This window comes from Scyliorhinus torazame, chromosome 7, assembly GCF_047496885.1.
Source record: "Scyliorhinus torazame isolate Kashiwa2021f chromosome 7, sScyTor2.1, whole genome shotgun sequence".
Lineage (NCBI taxonomy): Eukaryota > Metazoa > Chordata > Chondrichthyes > Carcharhiniformes > Scyliorhinidae > Scyliorhinus > Scyliorhinus torazame.
Genome location: NC_092713.1, coordinates 23,813,704 through 23,841,693, shown reverse-complemented (window position 1 = coordinate 23,841,693; position 27,990 = coordinate 23,813,704). Strand labels below are relative to the sequence as shown.

The 27,990-nt window shown below is 47.7% G+C and overlaps 1 protein-coding gene across 5 annotated transcripts in view; it reads right to left on the bottom strand.

Moving 5' to 3' along the window:
- Positions 1-13,968, bottom strand: part of LOC140426091 (endophilin-B1-like) — a 75,258-nt gene extending 61,290 nt beyond the window's left edge. For all 5 annotated transcript variants that reach the window (XM_072510436.1, XM_072510437.1, XM_072510435.1 and 2 more), the window contains exon 1: positions 13,827-13,968. In XM_072510436.1, coding sequence (XP_072366537.1) covers positions 13,827-13,889 — 63 coding nt within the window. In that variant the 5' untranslated portion in view covers positions 13,890-13,968. The remainder of the gene's footprint in view (positions 1-13,826) is intronic.
- Between the last annotated feature and the right edge of the window lie 14,022 nt (positions 13,969-27,990).

Here is a 27,990-nt window from a genome sequence, read left to right as displayed (position 1 = left end):
CTGTACCATATGACTGAGTGTTTTTTTCAGACGAATGCCATTCTTAAATTCCTGATGAGGATTATGCATCCGATTCGGATTGTTGTGCAATATATCTTTGTGCAGCTTAGGTGTTTAAAAGCCCCTAAATCTCCTATCATCCACTTTAAGAAAGCAGAATGCCACTTCACTTGCAAGTACCCCAGATGTGAGTGTATGAGCACATCAGGCGAAGAAGCAATAGAACTCAGTGATGGTAGATTAAACTACTGATTTTCAAGCAGGAAGCCAACTTAAGTGAGATAGTTGAAAACTCCTGGCAGCCACAGGACCACAAACCAATACTAGTCATCACTTTCGAGAAAGGGAAAGAGACACATCCTACAAGCAAATAGCTCAATCTGCTGACATATCGCACTATTTACCACAAAACAGCCAGCTGGAGGTATTAGGTATTGCACCATTTCAGAGATTTCTAAACACATACAAATGAAGACGACGAGACAGTAGAAACTGTGTACACCCACCTTCCCCCCTCCACCATTTTTCCCAATCAGAACACTTTTCTTTCCAGGAAGCTTTCTGCCCTCGCGACCAGAGTGTATTCAAAATGTTGAATGGTGTGTGTGCAGAACTTCCTAATACCATTCTGTCATTTACCTTTAACTAATCTGAACATGACTTCCGGGTGCGGCGATGACCAGCTGAGTCGCACGTTTCGGCAGCTCCCGGTGAAACGGACTTTTGGGCTCTTGATAGGAGCCCCAACGGCAATTGACGGCTAAAAACACTGTGCGGTAAACCAGAAGGGAATCCCCCCTGGATACGGATAAAAAAAGGAGAAAGTGGCCGGATTGCAGTGGATCCTTTAGAACAGCGGCAAGGAAGGCAAGCAAAAACCAAGATGGCGTCGGAAGGTGGCAGTTTAACATGGGGCCCTGAACAACAAGAGTTCTTGAAATGCTGTGTGGAAGAGCTCAAAAAGGAAATGAAGAAAGAGCTGTTGGCCCCGATACTACAGGCGATCGAAGGGCTAAAGGAGGAACAAAAGACCCAGGAGCGGGAGCTTCGGGTCGTGAAGGCAAAGGCAGCCGAGAATGAGGACGACATACAGGGCCTGGTGGTGAAGACGGAGATGCATGAGGCACATCAGAAACGATGTGTGGAAAGGTTGGAGGCACTGGAGAACAACGCAAGGAGGAACAACCTGAGGATTCTTGGTCTTCCTGAAGGTGTGGAGGGAGCGGACGTCGGGGCATATGTGAGCACGATGCTGCACTCGTTAATGGGAGCGGAGGCCCCGGCGGGTCCGTTGGAGGTGGAGGGAGCATACCGAGTGATGGCGCGAGGGCCGAGAGCAGGAGAAATTCCCAGAGCCATAGTGGTGAGATTCCTCCGTTTTAAGGATAGAGAAATGGTCCTTAGATGGGCAAAGAAAACTCGGAGCAGTAAATGGGAGAACGCGGTGATCCGCGTTTATCAAGACTGGAGTGCGGAGGTGGCGAGAAGGAGGGCGAGCTTTAATCGGGCCAAGGCGGTGCTTCATAAAAAGATAAAATTTGGAATGCTGCAACCGGCAAGACTGTGGGTCACATATCGAGGGAGGCACCACTACTTTGAGACGGCAGATGAAGCGTGGACTTTTATTGTGGAAGAAAAACTGGAATGAGCGGGTTATTAAAAAGAACATTTGAACAAAGTGGGGGGGCAAAGAGGGGGGTTAAAAAGGGGGGAAAGAGGAGTTTTATGTGCTAATTCTGCGATGTGGTAACTTTTCTCTCTTCCACAGGTGGTGATGGGGGGAGGAGGGGAGGTGGAGGAGATGGGGCGTTGGCCATTGGGGGCGGGGCCAAGGGAGAAGCGCGGGCTTGGTTCCCGCGCTATGATAATCATGGCGGGAATAGAGAAGCAGGAAGGAGGGGGCGTCGCACGGTGTGAGCCGAGGTCACGGGGGGGAAGCCGAGGTCGGCCAGAGTTTGCTGACTTCTGGGAGCAACATGGGGGGGTAATTACGCTAGAGGGGGATCTAGCGGGGGTGGGGGGTGGGAGGGGGGAATTACTGGGTTGCTGCTGCTGGGGAGAGGGGGAAGCTGGTATGGGAGGGGATGGGCGGGGGGGCACCGCCTGGGGGAGATACAGCTGCGTGGGAACCAGGTGAGGAGCTGGAAAAAGGTGATGGCTAATCGACAAGGGGGGGGGGGGGGGTAGGAAGCCCAACCCGGCTGATCACGTGGAACGTGAGAGGGCTGAACGGGCCGATAAAGAGGGCACGGGTACCCGCACACCTTAAGAAACTTAAGGCAGATGTGGTTATGTTACAGGAAACGCACCTGAAACTGATAGACCAGGTTAGGCTACGCAAAGGATGGGTGGGGCAGGTGTTCCATTCGGGGCTAGATGCGAAAAACAGGGGGGTGGCTATATTAGTGGGGAAGCGGGTAATGTTCGAGGCAAAGACTATAGTGGCGGATAACGGGGGCAGATACGTGATGGTGAGTGGCAAACTACCGGGGGAGACGGTGGTTTTGGTAAACGTATATGCCCCGAACTGGGATGATGCCAATTTTATGAGGCGGATGCTAGGACGCATTCCGGACCTAGAGATGGGAAAGCTGATAATGGGGGGAGATTTTAATACGGTGTTGGAACCAGGGCTGGATAGGTCGAAGTCCAGGACTGGAAGGAGGCCGGCAGCAGCCAAGGTACTTAAAGATTTTATGGAGCAGATGGGAGGTGTAGACCCGTGGAGATTTAGCAGACCTAGGAGTAAGGAGTTCTCGTTTTTCTCCTATGTCCATAAAGTCTACTCGCGAATAGACTTTTTTGTGCTGGGAAGGGCGTTGATCCCGAAGGTGAGGGGAACGGAGTATACGGCTATAGCCATTTCGGATCACGCTCCACACTGGGTAGACTTGGAGATAGGGGAGGAAACAGGAGGGCGCCCACCCTGGAGAATGGACATGGGACTAATGGCAGATGAGGGGGTGTGTGTAAGGGTAAGGGGTGCATTGAAAAGTACTTGGAACTCAATGATAATGGGGAGATCCAGGTGGGAGTGGTCTGGGAGGCGTTGAAGGCGGTGGTTAGAGGGGAGCTGATATCAATAAGGGCACATAAAGAGAAGCAGGAGAGTAAGGAACGGGAGCGGTTGCTGCAAGAACTTTTGAGGGTGGACAGACAATATGCGGAAGCACCGGAGGAGGGACTGTACAGGGAAAGGCAAAGGCTACATGTAGAATTTGACTTGCTGACTACGGGCACTGCAGAGGCACAATGGAGGAAGGCACAGGGTGTACAGTACGAATATGGGGAGAAGGCGAGCAGGTTGCTGGCACACCAATTGAGGAAAAGGGGAGCAGCGAGGGAAATAGGGGGAGTGAGGGATGAGGAAGGAGAGATGGAGCGGGGAGCGGAGAGAGTGAATGGAGTGTTCAAGACATTTTATAAAAAATTATATGAAGCTCAACCCCCGGATGGGAGGGAGAGAATGATGGGCTTCTTGAATCGGCTGGAATTTCCCAAGGTGGAAGCGCAGGAAAGGGTGGGACTGGGAGCACAGATCGAGGTAGAAGAAGTGGTGAAAGGAATTAGGAGCATGCAGGCGGGAAAGGCCCCGGGACCGGATGGATTCCCAGTCGAATTCTATAGAAAATATGTGGACTTGCTCGCCCCAGTATTGACGAGGACCTTTAATGAGGTAAAGGAAAGGGGACAACTGCCCCCGACTATGTCTGAAGCAACGATATCGCTTCTCTTAAAGAAGGAAAAGGACCCACTACAATGCGGGTCCTATAGACCTATTTCCCTCCTAAATGTAGATGCCAAGATCCTGGCCAAGGTAATGGCAATGAGAATAGAGGAATGTGTCCCGGGGGTGGTCCACGAGGACCAAACTGGGTTTGTGAAGGGGAGACAGCTGAACACGAATATACGGAGGCTGTTAGGGGTAATGATGATGGCCCCACCAGAGGGGGAAACGGAGATAGTAGTGGCGATGGATGCCGAGAAAGCATTTGATAGAGTGGAGTGGGATTATTTGTGGGAGGTGTTGAGGAGATTTGGTTTTGGAGAGGGGTATGTTAGATGGGTGCAGCTGTTGTATAGGGCCCCGATGGCGAGCGTGGTCACAAATGGACGGGGATCTGCATATTTTCGGCTCCATAGAGGGACAAGGCAGGGATGCCCTCTGTCCCCATTATTGTTTGCACTGGCGATTGAGCCCCTGGCGATAGCGTTGAGGGGTTCCAAGAAGTGGAGGGGAGTACTTAGAGGAGGAGAAGAACACCGGGTATCTTTGTATGCGGACGATTTGCTACTATACGTGGCAGACCCGGCGGAGGGGATGCCAGAAATAATGCGGATACTTGGGGAGTTTGGGGATTTTTCAGGGTATAAATTGAACATGGGGAAAAGTGAGTTGTTTGTGGTGCATCCAGGGGAGCAGAGTAGAGAAATAGAGGCCCTACCGTTGAGGAAGGTAACAGGGGACTTTCGTTACCTGGGGATCCAGATAGCCAAGAATTGGGGCACATTGCATAGGTTAAATTTAACGCGGTTGGTGGAACAAATGGAGGAGGATTTTAAGAGATGGGATATGGTATCCCTGTCACTGGCAGGGAGGGTGCAGGCGGTTAAGATGGTGGTCCTCCCGAGATTCCTCTTTGTGTTTCAGTGCCTCCCGGTGGTGATCACAAAGGCTTTTTTAAAAAGGATTGAAAAGAGCATCATGGGTTTTGTGTGGGCCGGGAAGACCCCGAGAGTGAGGAAGGGATTCTTACAGCGTAGCAGGGATAGGGGGGGGCTGGCACTACCGAGCCTAAGTGAGTATTATTGGGCCGCTAATATTTCAATGGTGAGTAAGTGGATGGGAGAGGAGGAGGGAGCGGCGTGGAAGAGATTAGAGAGGGCGTCCTGTAGGGGGACTAGCCTACAGGCTATGGTGACAGCCCCATTGCCGTTCTCACCGAGGAACTACACCACAAGCCCGGTGGTCGTGGCTACACTGAAGATTTGGGGACAGTGGAGACGGCATAGGGGAAAGACTGGAGCCTTGGGGGGGTCCCCGATAAGAAACAACCATAGGTTTGCCCCGGGGGGAATGGATGGGGGATATGGAATGTGGCAAAGAGCAGGAATAACACAACTGAAAGATCTGTTTGTGGATGGGAAGTTCGCGAGTCTGGGAGCGCTGACCGAGAAATATGGGTTGCCCCAAGGGAATGCATTCAGGTATATGCAACTGAGGGCTTTTGCGAGGCAACAGGTGAGGGAATTCCCGCAGCTCCCGACACAAGAGGTGCAGGACAGAGTGATCTCAAAGACATGGGTGGGGGATGGTAAGGTGTCAGATATATATAGGGAAATGAGGGACGAAGGGGAGACTATGGTAGATGAACTAAAAGGGAAATGGGAAGAAGAGCTGGGGGAGGAGATCGAGGAGGGGCTGTGGGCAGATGCCCTAAGCAGGGTAAACTCGTCGTCCTCGTGTGCCAGGCTAAGCCTGATTCAGTTTAAGGTATTACACAGGGCGCATATGACTGGAGCACGGCTCAGTAAATTTTTTGGGGTGGAGGATAGGTGTGCGAGGTGCTCGAGAAGCCCAGCGAATCATACCCATATGCTTTGGTCATGCCCGGCACTGCAGGGGTTTTGGATGGGGGTGACAAAGGTGCTTTCAAAAGTAGTGGGGGTCCGGGTCGAACCAAGCTGGGGGTTGGCTATATTTGGGGTTGCACAAGAGCCGGGAGTGCAGGAGGCGAGAGAGGCTGATGTTTTGGCCTTTGCGTCCCTAGTAGCCCGGCGCAGGATATTGTTAATGTGGAAAGAAGCCAAGCCCCCAGGGGTGGAGACCTGGATAAATGACATGGCAGGGTTTATAAAGCTAGAGCGGATTAAGTTCGTTCTAAGGGGGTCGGCTCAAGGGTTCACCAGGCGGTGGCAACCGTTCGTCGAATACCTCGCAGAAAGATAGATGGAATGGAAAAAAGAAGGCAGCAGCAGCAGCCCAGGATCGGGGGGGGGGGGGGGGGGGGGGGGAGGAACCAGAAGGACTCTCAGGGTTGTTAATATATACCGTATAATATGTATAGGTCGTTGCGACAGATAATTATATATTGGACTGTTAAATTATATTTTTGGAGAGTGTTACTTGTGATAAGGCAGTTGCCAATTAGAGTTAGTTTTCATTTTTGTTATTTATTATTTATTCATTTTTTGTTTATAAAATAGGTCATTGTTATTTGTGTTGTTATAATATTGTGTGAAGGATGCACAATGTACTGTGTTGGTTGACCAAAAATTTTCAATAAAATATTTATTTTAAAAAAAAACTAATCTGAACATGTCTATTGTCAGGATCAGTTTCAAATAAACGTTCGGGATTGAACCTAGTTGGCAGCACTCTTGCCTGAGTCAGAGAAATGAACACGGACTCTCCAGTACAGTATTGAGGCGAGTGCCGCACGATTGAAGGTGTTCTCTTTCAGATGAAACGTTACACCGAGCCCCGCCTGCCCGTTCAGGCACAAGTAGAAGATCTCATGGCACTATTTTGACATGGAGAAGGCGAGTTATCCCGGTGTCCTGGCCAATATTCAACCAACATCACAAACAAGAGAGTATCTGATAATTAGCACACTGCTGTGTGCACCTTGGTTGCTGTATTTCCAGCATTATAACAGAGACCAAATTGTAAAAGTGCTTAATTGGCTGTGAAGCACTTTGACACTTCTGGTTGTCAAGCATGGTGCTATATAAATGCAAGTTTTTATTTTCTGTCAAAGAGCTGTTATAACAATTTCCCAGTACAACATTCAACCAATGTTTTATTTGTGAGGATTCCGCTGATCAATATTAAGCTCATATCAAAATATGTTTCCTGGGAATTTAATTTTTCACAGATGATGGGATGTATTGCACCCATTTCCCAGGTGTAGAATATACTCGATTAACAACTGGATGGTCTGTGACCCACCAGTACTGCTAAATCCGGGAAGCTCATTTGTGTACGTGTCCTCTGGGCAGTTGCCTAAAACGGATATTAAGCACCTTAAATGTGTTCATTAGGAACCTTAACAATGTAGAAGGAACCCTTTGCAAATGTAGTCTCAGATGAGTAAGGCAGGTATCAGGTCAGCCTGCGCAGGTTTCTCCAAGGGCAGTTTGTTGTTTGGCATTGGCTTTTTCCCCCTTCCTGTAGAGACAAGAGCATCTTGACTCCACATTTCTGACAACAGATCTGTTTCCGCAGATGGCCACTCCAATTCATGCTGGGAACTTATCCAAGAGAGACTGCCAGCAAGGCAAGAGGCTCAAAATCCAATTCTGGAGATGGATGAGTTGCTGGCGGATGTACGACTGGTCAGCAGTTTGCCGCAAATACTTTGATGAGGTCTGAAGTTCCATTTCAGATCTCTCAGACTGGCTCACAGCACCAAATCTCAGTCTAAACATGGGTCCAGAGTAATTTTTATCCCAATAGGGCACCTTATATTAAATATATAATAAATTGAAGGACACAACTAAGATACCAGAAGTGTTGGGAAATACAGGATTTAGAGAGAGGGAGGAACTGAAGGAAATTAGTATTAGCAGGGAATTGGTGTTGAGGAAATTGGTGGGATTGAAGGCCGCTAAATCCCCGGGGCCTGACAATCCGCACCAAAGATTACATAAGGAAGTGGCCCCAGAAACAGTGGATGCATTGATGGTCATCTTCCAAGATTCTATGGACTCAGGAACAGTTGCTACAGATTGGAAGGTAGCTAATGTAACCCCACAATTTAAAAAGGGAGGTAGAGAGAAAAGGAATGATAGACCAGTAAGACTGACGTCAGTAGTAGGGGAAAATGTTACAGTCCATTATAAAAGATTTAATGCCAGAGCACTTGGAAAACAGTGGCAGTCAGCATGGATTTATGAAGGGGATATCTTGCTTGACAAATCTACTGGAATTCTTTGAGGATGTTAACTAGTAGAGTTGACGAATGGGAACTAGTGGATGTGGTTTATTTGGACCTTCAGAAAGCTTTCAGCAGTCCCATGTAAGAGATTAGCTGTAAAATTAAAGCGTATAGGATTGGGGTGGTGTATTGAGATGGGTAGAAAACTGGAAATAAAGAGTAGGAATAAACTGGTCTTTAACCAAATAGCAAGCAGTGACTAGTGGGGTACTGCAGGGATTAGTGCTAGGACCCCAGCTATTCACAATATATATATATTGATGATTTAAATGAAGTAACTAAATGTAATATCGTCAAATTTGCAGATGATACAAAGCAGGGTGAGGAGGATGCAGAGATGCTTCAGTGTGATTTGGACAAATTGAATGAGTGGGCAAAAGCATGACAGATGCAGGAGTATGGATAAATGTGAGGTTATCCACATTAGTAGCAAAAAAGGAAGGCAGATTATCTGAATGGCTGTAGATCGAGAGAGAGGCATGTGCAATGAGACCTGGGTGTCCTTGTACACAAGTCACTAAAAGTAAGCATGTTGGCCTTCATTGTGAGATGACTAAGAGTATAGGAGGAGGGACGTCTTGCTGCAATTGTGCAGGGCCTTGGTGAGACCGCACCTGGAATACTGTGTGCAGTTTGTCTCCTTATCTGAGGAAGGATGTTCTTGCTATAAAGGGAGTGCAGCGAAGGTTTACCAGATCCTGCGATGGCGGGACTGATGTATGGGGAGAGATTGAGTCACTCGGTTTGTATTCGCTGGTGTTCAGAAGAACGAGGGGGGGGGGGGGGGTATCTCATAGGAAGCTATTAAACTCTAACGGGTAGAAGAAGAATACTCCCAATGGTGGGGGTGTGCCGAATTAGGGGTCATAGGCTGAGGATACAGGGTAGACCATATACGACAGAGATGAGGAGAAATTTATTCGCCCAGAGAGTGGTGAACCTTTGGAATTTGTTACCACAGGAAGTAGTTGTGGCCAAAACATTGTAGGTTTTCAAGGTTAGATACAGCTCTTTGGGCTTAAGGGATCAAAGGATATGGGGGGGAAAGCAGGAACAGGTTACAGAGTTGGATCAGCAGTCATGGTCATATTGAATGGCGGAGCAGGCTCGAAGGACCAAATGGCCTCCTTCTGCTCGTATTTTCTATGTTCTATATTAAGCTACAATTATATGTAACACGTGACCAAAAGGCATCTTCTTCACTGGTCTTATGGAGAATACAATGGAGGAAAATCTTTGCAGTAATATGACCACATTTTGGAAATGTTTTGGCCTCTCTATAGATGGCTGACAGCCCTGCTGTGTATTAACCAGCATTGTGCTTGTGTGCATGTGTGATTTGTGGGACTGAAGCCCCTGTGTTTATTTTTAATGAGCAATTCAGAGGCATTGCTTTGAAATATGTGAAAATGTCCAGGATGAGAAAAATACATTCAGTCCCTCAAAAGCTGGCGACAGTAGTCGCACATAATGATATCCAACCACGCCTGAAGGAAAATTTATGTAATCTGAGAAATCGAGGCAGCAGGAGACCATTTGGCCCTTCAAGCCAGTTCCACCGTTCAATAGGGTCATAATTGATTTAATCACGGCCTTAACTCCACTTTCCTGTCTTTCCCACCCCAATGACAGGCATGTAGATCAAAAATCTATCTAACTCCACCTTGAATATATTCAATGGCCCAGTCCCCCACTCTCTGGGGTAGAGAATTCCAAAGGCTAACTAACCGACCCTCTGAAAGAAGAAATTCCTCCTCATTTGTCTTAAATGGAGATCCCTCACTCCGAGTTGTGCCCCCTCATTCTAGAATTCCCCATAAGCGGAAACATTCTCTCAGCATTTAGTACACGAGGTGTGATCTCACTAATGTAGTGTGCAGTTGGAGTAAGATTTTCCTACTTTTATACTCCACCCCCTTGCAATAAAGGCCAATATTCTATTTGCCCTCTAATTACTTACTCACTGTACCTGCACGCTATTTTTAAAATCTCATGTACAAGGACACCCAGATCCCCCTGCATCACAGCATGTAGTCTCTCCCAATTTGAATAATGTTTTTGTTTTGCCATTTTTCCTTCCAAACCTCACATTCTATTTCATCTGCCAAACTTTTTATCTGCTCTCTTAACCTATCCCTTTACATACTCGGAGTCCTCCTCCTCCAAAACTTGTATTCCTACCTATCTTTGTATCATCCACAAATTTGGCTATAATGCCATAATCCATGTCATTAATACAGATTGTGAATAATTGATGCCTGTGTCACGACATTTGTTCCAGTTTGCCATCCTGTAATTGACCATTCAATCCAGCTCTCTGTTTCCTGAAAGTTAGCAAATCATCTATCCGGGCTAATATATCACCCGCAACGCTATGAACTCCTATATGAACACAAGCTTGCCACCCCCGCGTTGATTCTGTATACACCTCCTGCTCCCTCAGGAAGGCAGACAGCATTATTAGAGACCCCCCCCCCCTACCCAGGCATTGCCTTCTTCCAGACCCTTCCATCAGGCAGAAGGTACAGAAGTTTGAAGACTCGCACATCCAGACATAGGAACAGCTTCTTCCCCACAGCTACAAGACTCCTCAACGATTCTCCCTCGGACTGATCTGTTCCCTCTAAGAACACTATTCACGACGCCCTATGCTGCTCTTGCTCATGTATTTGCTTTGTTTGGGCCCTTGTTCCGCACTGTAACCAATCACTGTTCGTCGATGTACATTTGTCAATGTTCTCTGTTGATTATTCTTTTGTCTACTATGTACGTACTGTGTACGGTCCCTCGGCCGCAGAAAATACTTTGCACTGTACTTCAGTACGTGACAATAAATCAAATCAAAATCAAATCAAGTATCCTGTGCAACAACCTTTTATGTAGCACTTTATCAATGCCTCGTTGGAAATTCAAATACAACTACTTGGTTTCATTTTATCCATGCTGATTACACCCTCAAAGAACTAAGAAATTTGTCAAACACAATTTCCCTTTCATAAAACCATGCTGACTCTGCTTGATTGTACGATGATTTTCTAAATGTCTTGCTGCTACTTCCTAATTACATTTCAGGATTTTCTTTTTGACAGATATTCGGCTAACTGGTTGTACAGTTTTATGCTTTCTGACTCCCTCCTTTCTTGAACCAAGGGCATTACATTTATGGGCTTTCAAGCTTCTGGGTTATAATCAAGAGAATTTTGGAAGATTACAGACAGTGTACCCATTATCTGTGCAGCCATTCTTTTGAGACCCGAGGATGTAGTCAATCAGTTCCAGAAGATCCGTCGGCCTTCAAACCCTTTAGTTTCTATAGCATTTTTCCCTTACTGATTGTTTTAGATTCCTCTCCCCTTTGCCAGGATTTTCTACTATTATTGGGATGCATTCTGTATCTTTTACAATGAACAAAGAACAGTACAGCAAAGGAAGAGGCCTTTCGGTCCTACAAGCCTGCACCGATCATGCTGTCTGTCCAAACTAAAACCGTCTGCACTTCCGAGGTCTGTATCTCTCTATTTCCATCCTATTCATGTATTTGTCAAGAGGCCGCTTAAACGCTGTTATCGTATCTGCTTCCACTACGTTCCCCGGCAGCGTGTTCCAGGCACTCACCACCCTCGGTGTAAAACATTTGCCTCGCACGTCACCTCTAAACCTTCTCCCTTGCACCTTAAACCAACGTCCCCAAGCAATTGACTTTTCACCCTGGGAAAAAGCATCTGACTATCCACTCTGTCCATGCTACTCAGAATTTTGTAAACCTCTCATCAGATCACCCTTCAACCTCCGCAGTACCAGTAAAACAATCCGTGTTTATCCAACCTCTCCTCATAGCAAATACCCTCCAGTCCAGGCAACATCCTGGTAAACCTCTTCTCTGTCCTCTCTAAAGCATCCACATCCTTTTGGTAGTGTGGCTACTAGAATTGTACACAATATTCCAAACATGGCCCAACTAAGGTTCTGTACAGCCGCAGCATGACTTGCCAATTTTTCTACTGAATGCCCTGACCGATGAAGGCAAGCATGCCGTATGTCTTCCTGACCATCTTATCCACCTGCATTGCCACTGTCAGTGATGTATTGACCTGTACGTCCAGATGTTTCTGGCTGTCAATACGCCCAAGGATTCTGCCACTTACTGTATAATTCCCACCTGTATTAGACCTTCCAAAATGCATTACCTCATATTTGTCCGGATTAAACTCCATCTGCCACATTTCTCCACCCAACTCTCCAACGGAATGATAACCTGCTTTATCCTCTGACAATCCTCATCGCTATCCGCAACTGCACCAATCTTTGTGCCATCTGCAAACTTACCAATAAGACCAGCTACATTTTCCTCTAAATCATTTAAATATGCTATGAACAGTAAAGGTCCTAGCACTGATCCCTGTCCGGAACATCACTAGTCACAGCCGAACATTCAGAAAAGCACCCTTCCACTGATACCCTCTGTCTTCTATAACTGCGCCAGTTCTGTATGCATCTTGCCAGGTCACCTCTGATCCCATGTAACTTCACCTTTTGAGCCAGTATGCCACGAGGGACCTTGTCAAAGGTTTGACTGAAGTCCATGCAGATGACATCCACCACCCTCCCGTCATCAATCATCGTCACTTCCTCAAAAAACTTGATCAAATTAGTGAGACACAACCGCCCCTTCACAAAGAATTTTATGAAGACAGATACAAAGTACTTTCAAGATCTTTGCTATTACTTTGGTCCCCAATAGTTCCAGAGTCTCATTCTCAGGGGGATCAAAGCTTACTTTATTGAGTCTGTTCCTTCTTGGATATTTGGAGAAGCTCTTCGTGCCGGTTTTGATATTTCATGCTAGCTTACATTTTAATTGCCGGGTGGCACGGTAGCACAGTGGTTAGCACTGTTGCTTCACAGCACCAGGGTCCCAGGTTCAATTCCCTCTTAGGTCACAGCCTGTGCGGAGTCTGCACGACCTCCCAGTGTCTGCATGGGTTTCCTCCGGGTGCTCCAGTTTCCTCCCATAAGTCCTGAAAGAGGTGCTCCTTAGTTGAATTGGACATTCTGAATTCTCCGTGTACCCGAACGGGCGTCCGAGTGTGGCGACTCGGGGCTTTTCACAGTAACTTCATTGCAGTGTTAATGCAAGCCTACTTGTGACACTAATAAAGATTATTATAATTTCTCCCTCTTGAAATGCCAGGTCATCCTTTGCAGGTTGCGAAAACGTCACCAATCGTCTGACCTACCACACTAGTCTTTGCAGCATTGCACACCTGTTCTTGCAAATTCAAGTGGTGTCTAAATGTACAAAAATGCCTCAAATTGACAAGAGACATTAGCATTCTTTAAGAAGTGGAAGAGGTTAATGTTTCAAGGTGTGATTCTTCTTCAGAGATCTGACAAAGTGACTACACCCCCCACCTTAACCAGTTTTGCTCTTTCCTGACAACACCAATTGCTGTTTCTATTTTGTGTTGGAAACGTCTCCAGAGTCTCTCTCTGTACATGGGGGTCTTTTATTAATCTTTGGTGCGTGTCTTTTAAACACAGCTGCCTGTCCTCTCAGTGAAATGCAGCAGGGATGTTGCTCAACACCCCATCCCCCCCAACCACTGGGCCGGGAGGGAAGCTGCCAGGGCGGTCCAGGCCCCACCCCAAGGCAGCTGGGGCTGCGGGCGCCGCCCTGCCACCGAGGGGCTGAATGGGACTTGTTATCACCACCAGCCCAGGCGGAGGGGGCCAGAGCGGGGCTGGTGTTGCGGATGCTCTCCTCCCGAGGCCTGTCAAGCCTCCCGCCGCCTGGGCCTCGCCTGTTGGGTGGAAGGGTGTCACCGAGCTATCAGGCCGCCGCCCCCGGGCTCTCTACCCTCACTCGGTCCGGCTGCGCTCTGTTACCTGAACGGCGCGGCTGAGGAAAGTGCCCGCTCCGGCCGCCAGTTTCTTTACGTTGAAGTCCATGGCGTCGCGCCCGCGATCCGAGGCGGCAGAGGAACGGCGGCTCGAGCCCTGTCTGACCCCGCCCCCGGCCCCGCCTCTCCGCCGCGCACAGCCAATCAGCTCCCCGCCCCGAGCTCCGCCCCCAGCCTCCGGCCGCGCCCCCACGCCGCGCACAGCCAATCAGCTCTGCAGGTCCCGGGCCGGAGCACCCAATCAGCGCCCCGCGCCGCATTACCTAATCAGCAACCAGAACCCGGCCAGAGCATCCAATCATCATTCGGAACTCTGGATTAGAGCATCCAATCAGCAACCAGAACCCGTCCGGAGTACCCAGTCAGCGCCCCGCACCGGATCAACCAATCAGCACCCCGCACCGGATCACCAAAACAGTGCCCCGCGCCGGACCACCCAATCAGCGTCGGGAGCTCCGGGCCGAAGCACCCAATCAGAGACGGGGTCCCGCAGGGTTGATCCAGAGATACATAGAAGTCAAGAGCAGGAGGAGGCCTTTTGACCCTCAGAGCTTGCTCCGCCATTCATCACGATCATGGCTGATCATCCAACTCAATAGTCAAATCCTGCTTTCTCCCCAAGTGTCAGGCAATGACCATCTCCTGCAAGAGAGTATCTCACCACCCCTTGTCATTCAATGGCATTACCATCGCTGAATCCCCATAATCAACATCCTGGGGATTACCACTGATCAGAAACTGAACTGGACTAGCCACATTAATACTGTGGTTACCAGGGCAGGTCAAAAACTAGGAATCCTACAGCAAGCAACTCACCTCCTGACCCCCCATAGCCTGTCCACCATCTACAAGGCACAAGTCAGGAGTGTAATGGAATACTCTCCACTTGCCTGGATGAGTGCAGCTCCACCTACACTCAAGAAGCTCAATACCATCCAGGACAAAGCAGCATCTTCCACAAACATTCAAACCCTCCACCACCGGCGAACTGTGACAGTCATGTGTCCCATCTACAGGATGCACTGCAGTAAGTCACCAATGTTCCTTAGACAGCACCTTCCAAACCCACGACCACTACCATCTAGACGGACAAGAGCAACAGATACCTGGGAACCCCACCACCTGGAGGTTTCCTTCCAAGTCACTCACCAAAAATATAACACCACTCCTTCACTGTCGCTGGGGCAACATCCTGGAACTCTTTTCCTAATCGCATAGTGGGTATACCTACACCTCAAGGACTGCAGCGGTTCAAGAAGGCAACTTATCACCACCTTCTGAAGGGCAACTAGGGATGGACAATAAATGCTGGCCTAACCAGCAATGCCCACTCCCGTAAATGAATTCTATTTTTTTAAATTTAGAGTACCCAATTATTTTTCTTTCCTATTAAGGGGCAATTTGGAGTGGCCAATCCACCTACCTTGCACATCTTTGTGTTGTGGGGGTGAAACCCACGCAGACACGGGGAGAATGTGCAAACTCCGCATGGACAGTGACCCAGGGCCGGGATTCGAACACAGGTCCTTTGCGCTGTAGGTAGCAATACTAACCACTGTGCCACCGTGCTCCCTTCCGTAAATTAATTCTTAAAATAAACTCCTTTCAACTTGCTGTCCTCACACTCATCATGTTTTTATGATAATACCTACTATAAGGTTTTGTAGACCACAATAGCAATTTTGGCTTATTGTAACTTAAAGGTGTTTACATTATACATCAGATCCCAGCCGAGTCGAGCTGTCAGTTCCACCCTTGGCCGACTTTATATGGAACTCAACCATGATCAATCCCTGCTCCCCACCCACTGAGCGGGTGAGCTTGTATTCCGCGAGACTCACAGAATGGTGATTGCTCCCACCCCGATTGGGTGCTCACGCATGTTATAACTTCCGCCCGAGTCCTAAGACTCCACTGACGACTGTGGAGTAGGAGGGTGTCGGACTCTCTCAGCACTTAGTTACGTAACCTGTACTCGCGGTGCTGGATCTAGCGGTGTATATCTGAATGGCGAATGGTGCTTCCTATCGGGACATCATGCTGGATGCACTCTTGGAGGCTGCTGCGCTGCTTGCTTCCTGTCGGAGCCGTCTGACGCCTGAGTTTCCGGGTCAGTTTCTGTGACCGCTCTCATTCGGCATCTTGACCCCCTTGGGGTGGCGTAGCAGCCTCTTTGCCTCCTCAGTCCTCTAAACCTACATCAAACATGTCCAACCTTCCAAACAGAGGCATCTCGAAAGAAAGAAAATTTCACCCGACAGTGATCCAGTTTTATCCTCATCGCCAGTTTTGTAGACCACAAGGAGTCCAAACCGAGTTTAGTAAAAGGCTATTTTGGTTTATTGTAACTGAAAGGTATTTACAAATACGTCAGATCCCAGCTGGGTCTGCCTGTCGGTCCATCCTTGGCCGACTTTATATAGAACTCAACTATGATCAATTTCGGCTCCCCGCCTCCTTAGTGACTGCCACCACAGTCTGCTGTCCCCTTTGAGAGGAAGCTGACTGGTGGTGATTTAACCTGACCTCAGGCAAGGGCCAAAGTTAAGAAGACCTGAACAACCTCAGCCAGTATGGGAACTGAACCCGTGCTGTTGGCGTCACTCCGCATCACGGACCAGCCGTCCACCCAACTGAACTGACTTTCCCACTTTTGCACGGTATGGACGCTGAGATTCCCATGTAAACACTAGCAAATGAAATCCTGGAAGTAAACAGCTGTGTGTAACAATGTCGGAAGTAAAACAGAAAATGCTGGTTAAACTCGGCAGGCCTGGCAGCATCTGTGGAGAGAAACAGAGGTAAAGTTTCAAGTCCAATATGACTTCTTCAGAGATAAAGAGAAGTAGAAATGTGACGGATTATATACTGCGTAAGAGGGGGGTGGAGTGAGTGAAGAACTGTAGAGTGTCAGTGATAGTTGGGAGCTAGGAGAGATTGTAACAAAGATGTGTCGGTCACGAGACAGAGTGTTAACGGCAGTGTGAAGGGCTATAGGAGGTGCTAGTAGTGGCATAATGGTAAGACACAATGTGTTATTGAGAGCACAAAGATCAGTACTCAGTGAAAGACAACTAAAGAGCATGTGACAGGTGGCCTGGGGTGTGTGTGTGTGTGTGTGTGTGGGGGGGGGGGGTGTTGCATTGGGAGAAATAATGTTTTGGATACACAAAAATGGTCATGGTGGAGGAGGAAGGTCAGAGTTTAAAGTTGATTAACTCAAATGTTGAGTCCTGAGGACTGTAATGTGCCCAATCGGAATGTGAGGTACTGTTCCTTCAGTTTGCGTTGGGCTTCACTGGAGCATCGCAGCAGGACAAGGACGGACATGTGGGCATGGGAGCAGGATGGTGGGCCGAAATGGCAAGTGACAGGAAGGCTGGGTCATGGCTTGTGGGATAAGCGAAGGTGTTCCACAAAACGGTCACCCAGACGGCGTTTACTCTCCCCAGTGTAGAGGCGATTGCATTGGGAGCATTGAAGGAGGTGCAAGTGAAATGCTGCTTTACATGGAAGGAGTGTTGGGGCCTTGAACAATGAGGAGGGAGCAGGTAAAAGGGCAGGTGTTACACCTTCTGCGATTGTATGGGAAGGTGTCGTGGGAAGGGGATGAGCAATTGGGTTGATGGAGGAGTACACCAGGGTGTCATAGAGGGAACAGTCCCTGCGATGCTGACGGTGGGAGGGAGGGGGGGAAGTGAGGGGTGTCGTGTTGGGTGTTCCGATACACAAACGAACCAACACGGTTGTAGATGGTACAACTCTGTTTTATTATTCTGTACAATAATAACTATTAACTTCTGGCTGTGGTTCGTACTTCACCAGCTAACCTGTGGACCCAGCCCTAGCACTATCTTAGTGAGGCACTCAGCACATGGTGTATGTCTGAGGGGCACGCTGTGAGCTCTGTGCTCTGAGCTATCTCCTGGTAGAATGAGCGGGAACTGTGGTGTTCCCTGTTTTACAGTGCATGTGCTCTCACTGGTGATTGGCTGCGATGTGTGTGTGTTGGTTGGTCCAACTACCTGTCCATCATTGTGTGTGTGTGATTGCACCATGATATGTTAATGTGGATATCATGACATCCCCCCTTTTCACAAAGATATGTGCCTACATGGTAATAAATATTGGTGTGTACTGAGTGCGGCTGAGTATGTGTGTGCAATATTTACAACATGTACATGAGGCTAAACTATATACAGAGGAAGGTGTCAGGTGCAACAGAGCAACGAGGTTGTACCAATAACAGAACATATGCAATCAGCAAACGACGAGAGAGAACTTCTGGAACGACAAGAAAGAAACACGTTAACAGTATTGCACAACAATGCAGTGAGTCCAATGTGCAAACAGGCTCATAAGTCCAGTGTATTAGGTGGGCGACGAATTCGGGTTGACCGCCTCAAGGGTGGGTCAGAATACACCGGCTGAGGAATGGGCCTGGCCACGGGCAACAGAGGAAGAGGCAGATTGGCAGGAAGCTCCACGAAGTCGACATCAGGGACAACAGGAGGGCGTGGCACCGGTGCATGATCACGTATTGAGCGCGGAAGCAGCCGAAGGGCCCGCCGATTACGCCGGCGAATGGAGCCATCAGGCAGGCGAACCAGGAACAAGCGGGGAGCCACGCGGCGGAGAACCTCAGTGGTTGCCGACCAGCCACCCCCCAGTAGGTGTATGCGGACGTTGTCTCCAGGCGCCAGGGCAGGAAGATCAGTTGCCCGAGCGTCATGTGCCACCTTCTGCTGAGCACGCTACTGTCGCATCCTTTGCAGTACTAGAGCATGGTCGGGTTTAGGAACATGAATGGATGGCACAGTGGTCCTGAGGGTGCGACCCATCACCAGCTGGGCTGGCGAGAGGCCCGTGGACAGTGGGGCCGAGCGATAGGCCAGCAGGGCTTAACAGAAGTCAGATCCGGCATCAGCAGCCTTGCAGAGGAGCCGCTTCACGATATGGACGCCCTTTTCCGCCTTGCCATTCGACTGGGGATGCAAAGGGCTGGACGTCACGTGTGTGAAGTCGTATGAAGCGGCAAAAGAAGACCATTCTTGGCTCGTAAAACAGGACACATTGTCAGACATGACGGTGAGTGGAATTCCATGGCGAGCGAAGCTTTCTTTCCATGCTCTGATGACAGCTGATGATGTCAAGTCGTGCAGGCGTATGACCTCCGGATAATTGGAAAAATAGTCAATTATAATGACGTAGTCCCTGCCGAGCGCATGAAAAAGGTCCACACCCACCTTTGCCCAGGGGGACGTGACCAACTCATGGGGCTGAAGTGTCTCAGGGGGTTGCGCCGGCTGAAACCTTTGGCAGGTGGGGCAGTTGAGCACCATGTTAGCGATGTCGTCGCTGATCCCCGGCCAGTACACAGCTTCTTGGACCCTCCGCCTGCACCTTTCAACCCCGAGATGGCCTTCGTGCAATTGTTCGAGGACAAGATGCTGTGTGGGATCACAATCCGGTCCAACTTTAGGAGGACACCATCAATGACGGCCAAGTCGTCCCGGACATTGTACAATTGTGGGCACTGCCCCTAGAGCCACCCTTCCGTCATGTGGCTCTTCACACATTGTAGAAGGGTGTCAACTGCAGTCTCACGGCGAATGTGGGCCAGACGTGCATCAGTAGCCAGCAGATTGGCCAATGTGAAGGCTACTTGTGCGTCGACCTGACAAACGAACCCCTCCGATTAGGGCGGTGTGTTCACTGCTCTGGACAGGGCATCCGCAATGATGAGATCCTTCCCCGGGGTGTAGGCAAGTTGGAAGTTGTACCTCCGGAGCTTGAGCAGAATGCGCTGGAGCTAAGGGGTCATATCGTTGAGGTCCTTCTGAATGATGCCGATCAGGGGGCGATGGTCGGTCTCCACAGTGAACTGCGGAAGACCATACACATAATCGTGGAATTTGTCGATGCCGGTCAACAAACCCAGGCACTTCTTGTCAATCTGCGCATAGCGCTGTTCTGTGGGGGTCATGGCCCGCGAGGCATAGGCGACCGGGGCCCATGATGCAGTGTCGTCCCGTTGCAGGAGTACTGCCCCAATGCCGGACTGGCTGGCATCAGTCGAGGTCATCGTGTCCCGAGTGGTGTCGAAGAACGCCAATACCGGGGCGGTGGTGAGCTTGATCTTGAGCTCCTCCCATTCCTTCTGGTGTGCGGGCAGCCACTGGAATTCCGTTGTCTTCTTGACCAGGTGGCGAAGAGCCGTTGTGTGCGAGGCAAGGTTGGGAATAAACTTCCCCAGGAAGTTGACCATCTCGAGGAAGCGTAACACTGCCTTCTTGTCTGCCGGCTGCGGCATGGCAGCGATAGCTGCCACTTTGTCGGCATCCGGCCGCACCCCTGACCGGGATATGTGGTCCCCCAGAACCTTTAGCTCAGTTTGGGCAAAAGAGCACTTGGCTCGGCTGAGGCGCAGGCCCTGATCTCGTATCCGTGCAAAGACACGCTGGAGACGACAGATGTGCTCCTGTGGTGTGGTGGACCAGACAATGACGTCGTCAACATAGACTCGTACCCCTTCGATGCCCTCCATCATCTGTTCCATGATGCGATGAAACACCTTGGATGCCGAGATGATGCCAAACGGCATCCTATTGTAACAGTATCTGCCAAAGGGAGTGTTGAAAGTGCACAGCTTCCTGCTGGACTGATCCAGTTGAATCTGCCAAAAACCCTTTGAGGCATCAAGTTTGGTGAAAATTTTTGCCCGGGCCATTTCGCTCGTGATTTCTTCCCGTTTGGGTATGGGGTAGTGTTCCCTCATGATGTTGTTGTTCAGGTCTTTCAGGTCGATGCAGATCCGGAGCTCGCCGGAGGGCGTTTTTACGCACACCATGGAGCTGACCCATGGCGTTGACTCCGTGACCCGGGAAAGCACTCCTTGGTCCTGCAGGTCCTGCAGCTGCTGCTTGAGGCGGTCCTTGAATGGTGCTGCGACTCTACAAGGTGCGTGAATGACCGGGGTGGCATCTGTAAGTGTAGGGCAGTGTGCCCATGCCCTCGAAAACCTCCTCGTTGTGGGAGAGAAGCGAGTGGAGCTGCGCCCTAAAGTCTGCATCCGGGAAATCAGACGTGCCTTCTGGAGACAGAGTGTGTACCCGCTGAACGAGGTGGAGGATCTTGCATGCCTGTGCGCCTAACAGAGAGTCCTTCAAGGATCCAACTATCTCAAAAGACAGTGTGGCTGTATGTGAATTGTGTGCAACCTCGAGCTGGCAGGACCCCATGGCCGGGATAACATTTCCTTTATAATCAACCAGCTGACAGTGGGATGGCCGGATCGGTGGTTTAACCTTCAAGGTGTGGAAGGCTGACCATGCAATGAGATTGGCAGAGGTCCCAGTGTCTAAGCGGAATGTGATTGGTGATCGGTTGACCGTTAGGGTGGCACACCATTCATCGCTCGGGTTAATGCTGTGCACTGGCATCGGCTGGTGGGTCCGACTTAGGGACACCCAGTTCTTGTTTATTACCGCAACGCGGAAGGGTTCCCGGTCGTCGGTATCGCCGGTCTGCACGTCGTCAGGGTATGACTCGGTGTATGGGAGCTGAATGGCCCGCACGCCCCTGCGAGGCTGGCGGAATTGCGGAGAGTTGGAACGCTGTTTAAACAGCCTCCAGTTGACGCCAAGATTTCCAGCGATCCGGAGCGGCTGCGGCGGGCTGATGGTTTCCATGGCACAGGATGGCGGGTTTCTGAAGAGGTGCAGGTAGGTCTCACAGTCGCTGGCGAGTTTCCAGTCATGGTATCATGTCGTGTTGGGTGTTCCGATACACAAACGTACCAACATGGTTGTAGATGGTACAACTCTGTTTTATTATTCTGTACAATAATAACTATTAACTTCTGGCTGTGGTTCGTACTTCACCAGCTAACCTGTGGACCCAGCCCTAGCACTATCTTAGTGAAGCACTCAGCACATGGTGTATGTCTGAGTGGCACGCTGTGAGCTCTGTGCTCTGAGCTATCTCCTGGTAGAATGAGCGGGAACTGTGGTTTACCCTGTTTTATAGTGCGTGTGCTCTCACTGGTGATTGGCTGCGATGTTGTGTGTGTGTTGGTTTGTCCAACTACCTGTCCATCAGTGTGTGTGTGTGATTGCACCATGTTATGTTAATGTTGATATCATGACAAGGGGAAGATGTGTTTTGTGGTGGCACCATGCAGGAGTTGGCGGAAATGGCGGAGTATGATTCATTTGAATGCAGAGGCTGGAAAGTGAAGATAAGGTGCACCCTATCATGGTTCCCGGAGGGAGGGAGGGTAAGGGGTGAGGGTGGAGGTGCGCAAAATAGGTCATATCCGGTTGAGTGTCCTGTCAACCACGGGGAGGGGGAACCTTGGTTAAGGAAAAAGCAGAGATTTCAAAAGTGCCATTTTAGAAGGTGGCATCATCGGAACAGATGCTACAGACATGGAGAAACTGGAAGAATAGGAAGTCAGGATCCTCCTTACAGGAAGCAGGTGTGAGGAGATGTAGTCTCAGCAGCTGTGGAAGTTGGTGGACTTCGTAATGAAAATTGGTATTCAGTCTATCACTGGAAATGGAGGCAGAGAGGTCATGGAGGGAAGGGAAGTGTTGGAGCATGTGAGGTGACAGAAGTGGAAATAGGAGGGAAAATTGATAAAAAAATTTCCAGGTCCAAACGAGAGCATGAAGCAGCACCGATACAGTCATCACTGTAACGGGAAAAAGAGTTGCGGAAGCGGACCTGAGTAGGACTGGAACAAGTGTCATGTAAGAGTACCTTTAAGAAATGAATGTTTAAGCAATGTACCTTTAAGAAATGCAGTGATGTCAGAGTGTGGGTAGAGCTAGGCTTCAGCTCGGCCATTTTGAAGTTTCAGTTTCAGTTTTGAGAGAGAGCAACTGAAAAGTGCCTGGCTGGTTTGCTGTGAGCTGCTTAAAAGGAGAAAGCCAGTTTGAGGAAAAAGCTGGGAGTGTCTGTGTATTTTGCGGAGAGCTGTAGAGAAGAAAACACAGAGCTGGTTTGTGGATGTCTGCAAATCCAAAGACTATGAATATATTGAATGTAACCTCATGTCTGTTTTCTAAGGTGAATCTTTTGGATTTGTAAAGGGACAGTTTGCAGGATTGGGTGGTGTTGTATTATTTTCGGGGTTATCTTTGAAGTAAGGGGTGTTAAGAGACCCAATGTTTAATTACAAGGTTAATTTGAGTTCATGAAACAAACATTGTTTTGTTTAAAAACCCACGTGTCCATAATTGTAATACCACACCTGGGGAACAAGACGTGTGCTTCAAAAGCAACAATCCATTAAAGGTGGGAGTTGGGTGAACTCCGTGATACATTTTGGGGTTCTGAAACCCCATTGGGGGTTCGAGGGGGATAAAAGTCTATCTATTTGATTGGCTTTTGTGAGCTTAAAGACAGTGAAGGATTGCTGCTTTTCCAGTATGGTATTTTAGTTTAAGTGGGGAGTGGGGAGTGTGTACAATGGCTCTTTCAGAAGCTCAGAAGCTTTTGGGGGCGGAGACTGTCACACACAGTACCTTACGGACAGAGACTAAAAACAGACTGTTAGGTTTGGCAAAAGCATTGCAGTTAACACTGCCTAGCAAAATACAAAAAGATGAGGTACCTAACGTGGTATCTGCGCATTTACGTTTGCCTGTGATACATTCTGACTCATTAGATATGGCAAAGCTCCAGTTGCAGATTAAGCAATTTGAACATGAAAAAGAATTAAAGCAACTTGAACATGAAAAATAATTAAAGTGGCTTGAATATGCAATGATAGAAAAAGAAAGAGATAGACATAGAGAGGAAAAAGAACAGGAGAGAGAAGAAAGAAACAAAGAAAGAGATAGAGAGGAAAGGGAAAAAGAGAGAGAGTTTGAACTTCGGAAAATGGCTCTGAAACATGAAAAGAACAAGAATAGGTGGAGGATGAGGCGAATATTTTTAGTTCAGGAAAATTGGTGGAGTTACAACAGAAAGATGTAGAAATAAAACGGATATATCAGAGAGCATATACGGAAGAGGAATCTGCGCGTATACCAGAGTGTTATTACCGTAAAAGTGATGTCTTGATGAGAAAATGGAGACCTGTACATATGCAGGCGGATGAAAAGTGGGCAGAAGTTCATCAAGAAGTATTGCCGGTAGGGTATAGAAAGGAGGTGTTGCGAGTTGCACATGAGGTACCAGTGGGAGGTCATTTGGGAATAAGGAAAACTCAAGCTAAAATCCAGAAACATTTATATTGGCCTGGACTACATAAAAATATGTCAAGTGATAGGGAAACCTCAAGCAGTGATAAAACCAGCGCCCTTAATACCCATTCCAGCATTTGAGGAACCTTTTACGAGGGTCCTAATTGATTGTGTAGGACCGCTTCCTAAAACAAAAAGTGGGAATCAATATCTTTTGACTATAATGGATGTGTCTACTAGGTTTCCAGAGGCCATTCTAGTACGTAATATTACAGCTAAAAGGATTGTGGAGGAGTTACTTAAATTCTTTACTAGATATGGACTACCCACAGAAATTCAATTGGATCAAGGATCGAATTTTACTTCAAAGTTATTCAAAGAAGTTATGGATAGCTTAGGAATAAAACAATTTAAATCAACTGCGTACCATCCAGAATCGCAGGGAGTGTTAAAAAGGTGGCATCAGACATTAAAGACAATGTTGAGGGCGTATTGTCAAGATTATCCAGAGGATTGGGATAAAGGAATCCCAAATTGATTGAGGAAAAATTGTTGGGTGAGAAATCGGAAATTACACTATTGGATTACATGTCAAATTTTAGGGAACGATTAAATAGAGCAGGTGAATTGGCTAGACAACAATTTAAAGTCGCACAAAATGTGATGAAACGGGTAGCGGAAATCCAAAGTTCGTAGTTTTGCCAGTGGGGATAAAGTTTTAGTGTTGTTACCAGTGGTAGGTAAGCCTTTAAAAGCTAGGTTTTGTGGACCGTATCAGATTGAAAGGAAATTAAGTGAGGTGAATTATGTGGTAAAAACACCAGATAGAAGGAAGTCTCACCGAGTGTGTCATGTGAATATGCTTAAAAGGTACTTTGAAAAGGAGGTTTTAATGATTCTAACTCAAAGTGACGAACCAAATCCAGATGTCTGTGAATTTGACATACCTCAAATTAAATTGGAAAATGAGGATGTTCTTAACAATTGGGATGAATTACCTTCCAGAGGAAAAACGAACTGACCTGAAAGAGTTATTGATATCACAAGTTTGCAGAGATAAATTGGGAAGTACTAAAATGGCTATACATGATGTAGATGTGGGAAATGCTCTTCCTATCAAACAACATCCATATAGACTAATCCTTTAAAATTGGCACAGGTTAACAGAGAGATTGAGAGTATGCTTAAAAATGGCATAATTGAAGCGGGTTGCAGCCAATGGAGCTCACCCATTGTGATGGTACCTACACCAGACGGTACCCAACGGTTGTGTGTGGACTATAGAAAGGTGAATGCAGTTACAAGAACGGACTCTTATCCTATCCCACATTTGGAGGATTGCATTGAGAAAGTGGGACAATCTGCTTTTATTTCCAAATTGGATTTACTTCAAGGTTACTGGCAGGTACCTTTATCCGAAAGGGCGAAGGAAATTTCAGCTTTTGTGACTCCAGATGGTATATACCAATTCAAAGTTATGCCATTTGGCATGAAAAACGCCCCAGCCACATTTCAACGGTTAACGAACAAAGTCATTTCAGGATTATCCAATTGTGCAGTGTATATCGACGATCTGGTAGTTTTCAGCCAGACATGGAAAGAACATTTAAAACATCTTATGGAGTTATTCGATCTACTTCAGGAGGCGGGTTTGGTGATAAATCTAGCCAAAAGTGAATTTGGAAAAGCCCAAGTCACTTTCCTTGGCCATACAATCGGACAGGGTCAAATGGTCCCAAGGGATGTGAAAACAAAAGTCATTGGGGAGTATCCGATACCCTCGACACGATGGGAAATAATGTGATTTCTTGGTATGAGTGGATTTTACCGGAAATTTGTACCAAATTTTAGCAGTGTGATCGCTCCACTGACGGACTTGCTCAAGAAGCGTAACAAATTCCAGTGGAAAGCGGAGTGTCAACAGGCATTTGACGGCCTGAAGGCTGTGTTAACCACTGCTCCTGTGTTAGTCATCCCAAATTATACCAAACCCTTCAAAGTGGCTGTTAATGCGAGTGATGTGGGCGTAGGTGCGGTGCTTCTACAAGACGACGACGAAGGGCTAGAGCGGCCTGTTGGTTATTTTTCAAAGAAATTGAATTCTCACCAGAAAAAGTATTTGACGATTGAGAAGGAGACTTTGTGTTTGGTGCTGGCTTTGCAACATTTTCACATTTGTGTGACCAGCAAACCGTGTGACACCATTATATATACAGATCATAATCCGTTGATATTTTTGGAACGATTCCGGAATAACAATGCAAGGCTGTTTCGCTGGAGTTTATTGTTGCAGCCATTTCATTTAAAAATAGTACATGTGGCAGGATGGGAAAACGTGATAGCCGATGCTTTGTCACGAATGTGATGAATGGAAGGATTTCGGTTGGAGTAAGAAGAACGGGACAAATGAACTATATTATTATGCCTGCTTGCGTGTGTTGTTTTGTTTTGCAAAGAAAAAGTATTTTTACTGTGTGCATTTCTTAATTGATGGTTCAAGGTTAAAAATGAAACCATCTTTAAGTTGATGGTTAATTTTTTTTCTTGGGGGGAGGTGTCATGTAAAAGTACCTTAAGAAATGGATGTTTAAGCAATGTACCTTTAAGAAATGCAGTGATGTCAGAGTGTGGGTGGAGCTGGGCTTAAGCTCGGCCATTTTGAAGTTTCAGTTTCAGTTTTGAGAGAGAGCAGCTGAGAAGTGCCTGGCTGGTTTGCTGTGAGCTGCTTAAAAGGAGAAAGCCAGTTTGAGACAGCAGCTTGAGAAGTTCTGGTCTGCTGTGAGCTGCTTGAAAGGAGAAAGCCAGTTTGAGGAAAAAGCTGGGAGTGTCTGTGTGCTTTGCAGAGTGCTGCAGCGAAGAAAACACAGAGCTAGTCTGTGGATGTCTGCAAATCCAAAGACTATAAATATATTGAATGTAACCTCATGTTTGTTTTTTAAGGTGAAGTCTTTTGGATGTGTAAAGGGACAGTTTGCAGGATTGGGTAGTGTTGTATTATTTTCGGGGTTATCTTTGAAGTAAAGGGTGTTACGAGACCCAATGTTTATTTAAAAGGTTAATTTGAGTTCATGGAATAAACATTGTTTTGTTTAAAAACCCACGCGTCCATAATTGTAATACCACGCCTGGGGAACAAGTCATGTGCTTCAAAAGCAACAATCCATTAAAGGTGGGAATTGGGTGAACTCCATGATACATTTTGGGGTTCTGAAAACACATCTCCCATAACACAAGGAATGTTCCACAAAAAGACAGGCATAACTGGGGCCCATATGGGTACCCATGGCCACACCTTTTGGCAGGAAATGAGACAAGTTAAAGGGGAAATTGTTGAGATGGAGAACAGTTTCAGCCAGGAGGAAGAGAGTGATGGTGGTATTAAATGAAGACTGTGTTTGCTGTCAACGGTGCGCATACGCTGTTGAACCGCCTTGCTCCATGACATCACTGTGAGCTGTGGAGTAAGTAACTCAAATAAAAACAGAAAGTGCTGGATAATCTGAGCAGGTGTGGCAACATCTGTAGAGAGAGAAGCACAGTTAACGTTTTGAGTTTGTATGACTCTTCCTGACTTCACCGATTGGCCCTACAGTCACAGGCTCTGGCAGATCAGAATCGGATCCAGATTGGAGTACTACACTTCTGTATGCTTCACCTGATGCCTGTGTCTATGTATTTACATTGTGTATTTTATGTTTGCCTTATTATGTATTTTCTTTTCATGTATGGAACAATCTGCCTGGACTGTACGCAGAACAATACTTTTCACTGTACCTCGGTACATGTGACAATGAACAAATCCAATGCAAGAATCAGCTCTGCAATTAAGGTCAAAGGTTATCAGATACCGTCTAAGCACAGGCAATGAATGGAGAGGAAATGCGACTAACCCCCGGTGTCTGGGACACTATCTTTAAGTGAATAATTCCTAGTCGGCTGCACCTCCAGGGGTCCCAT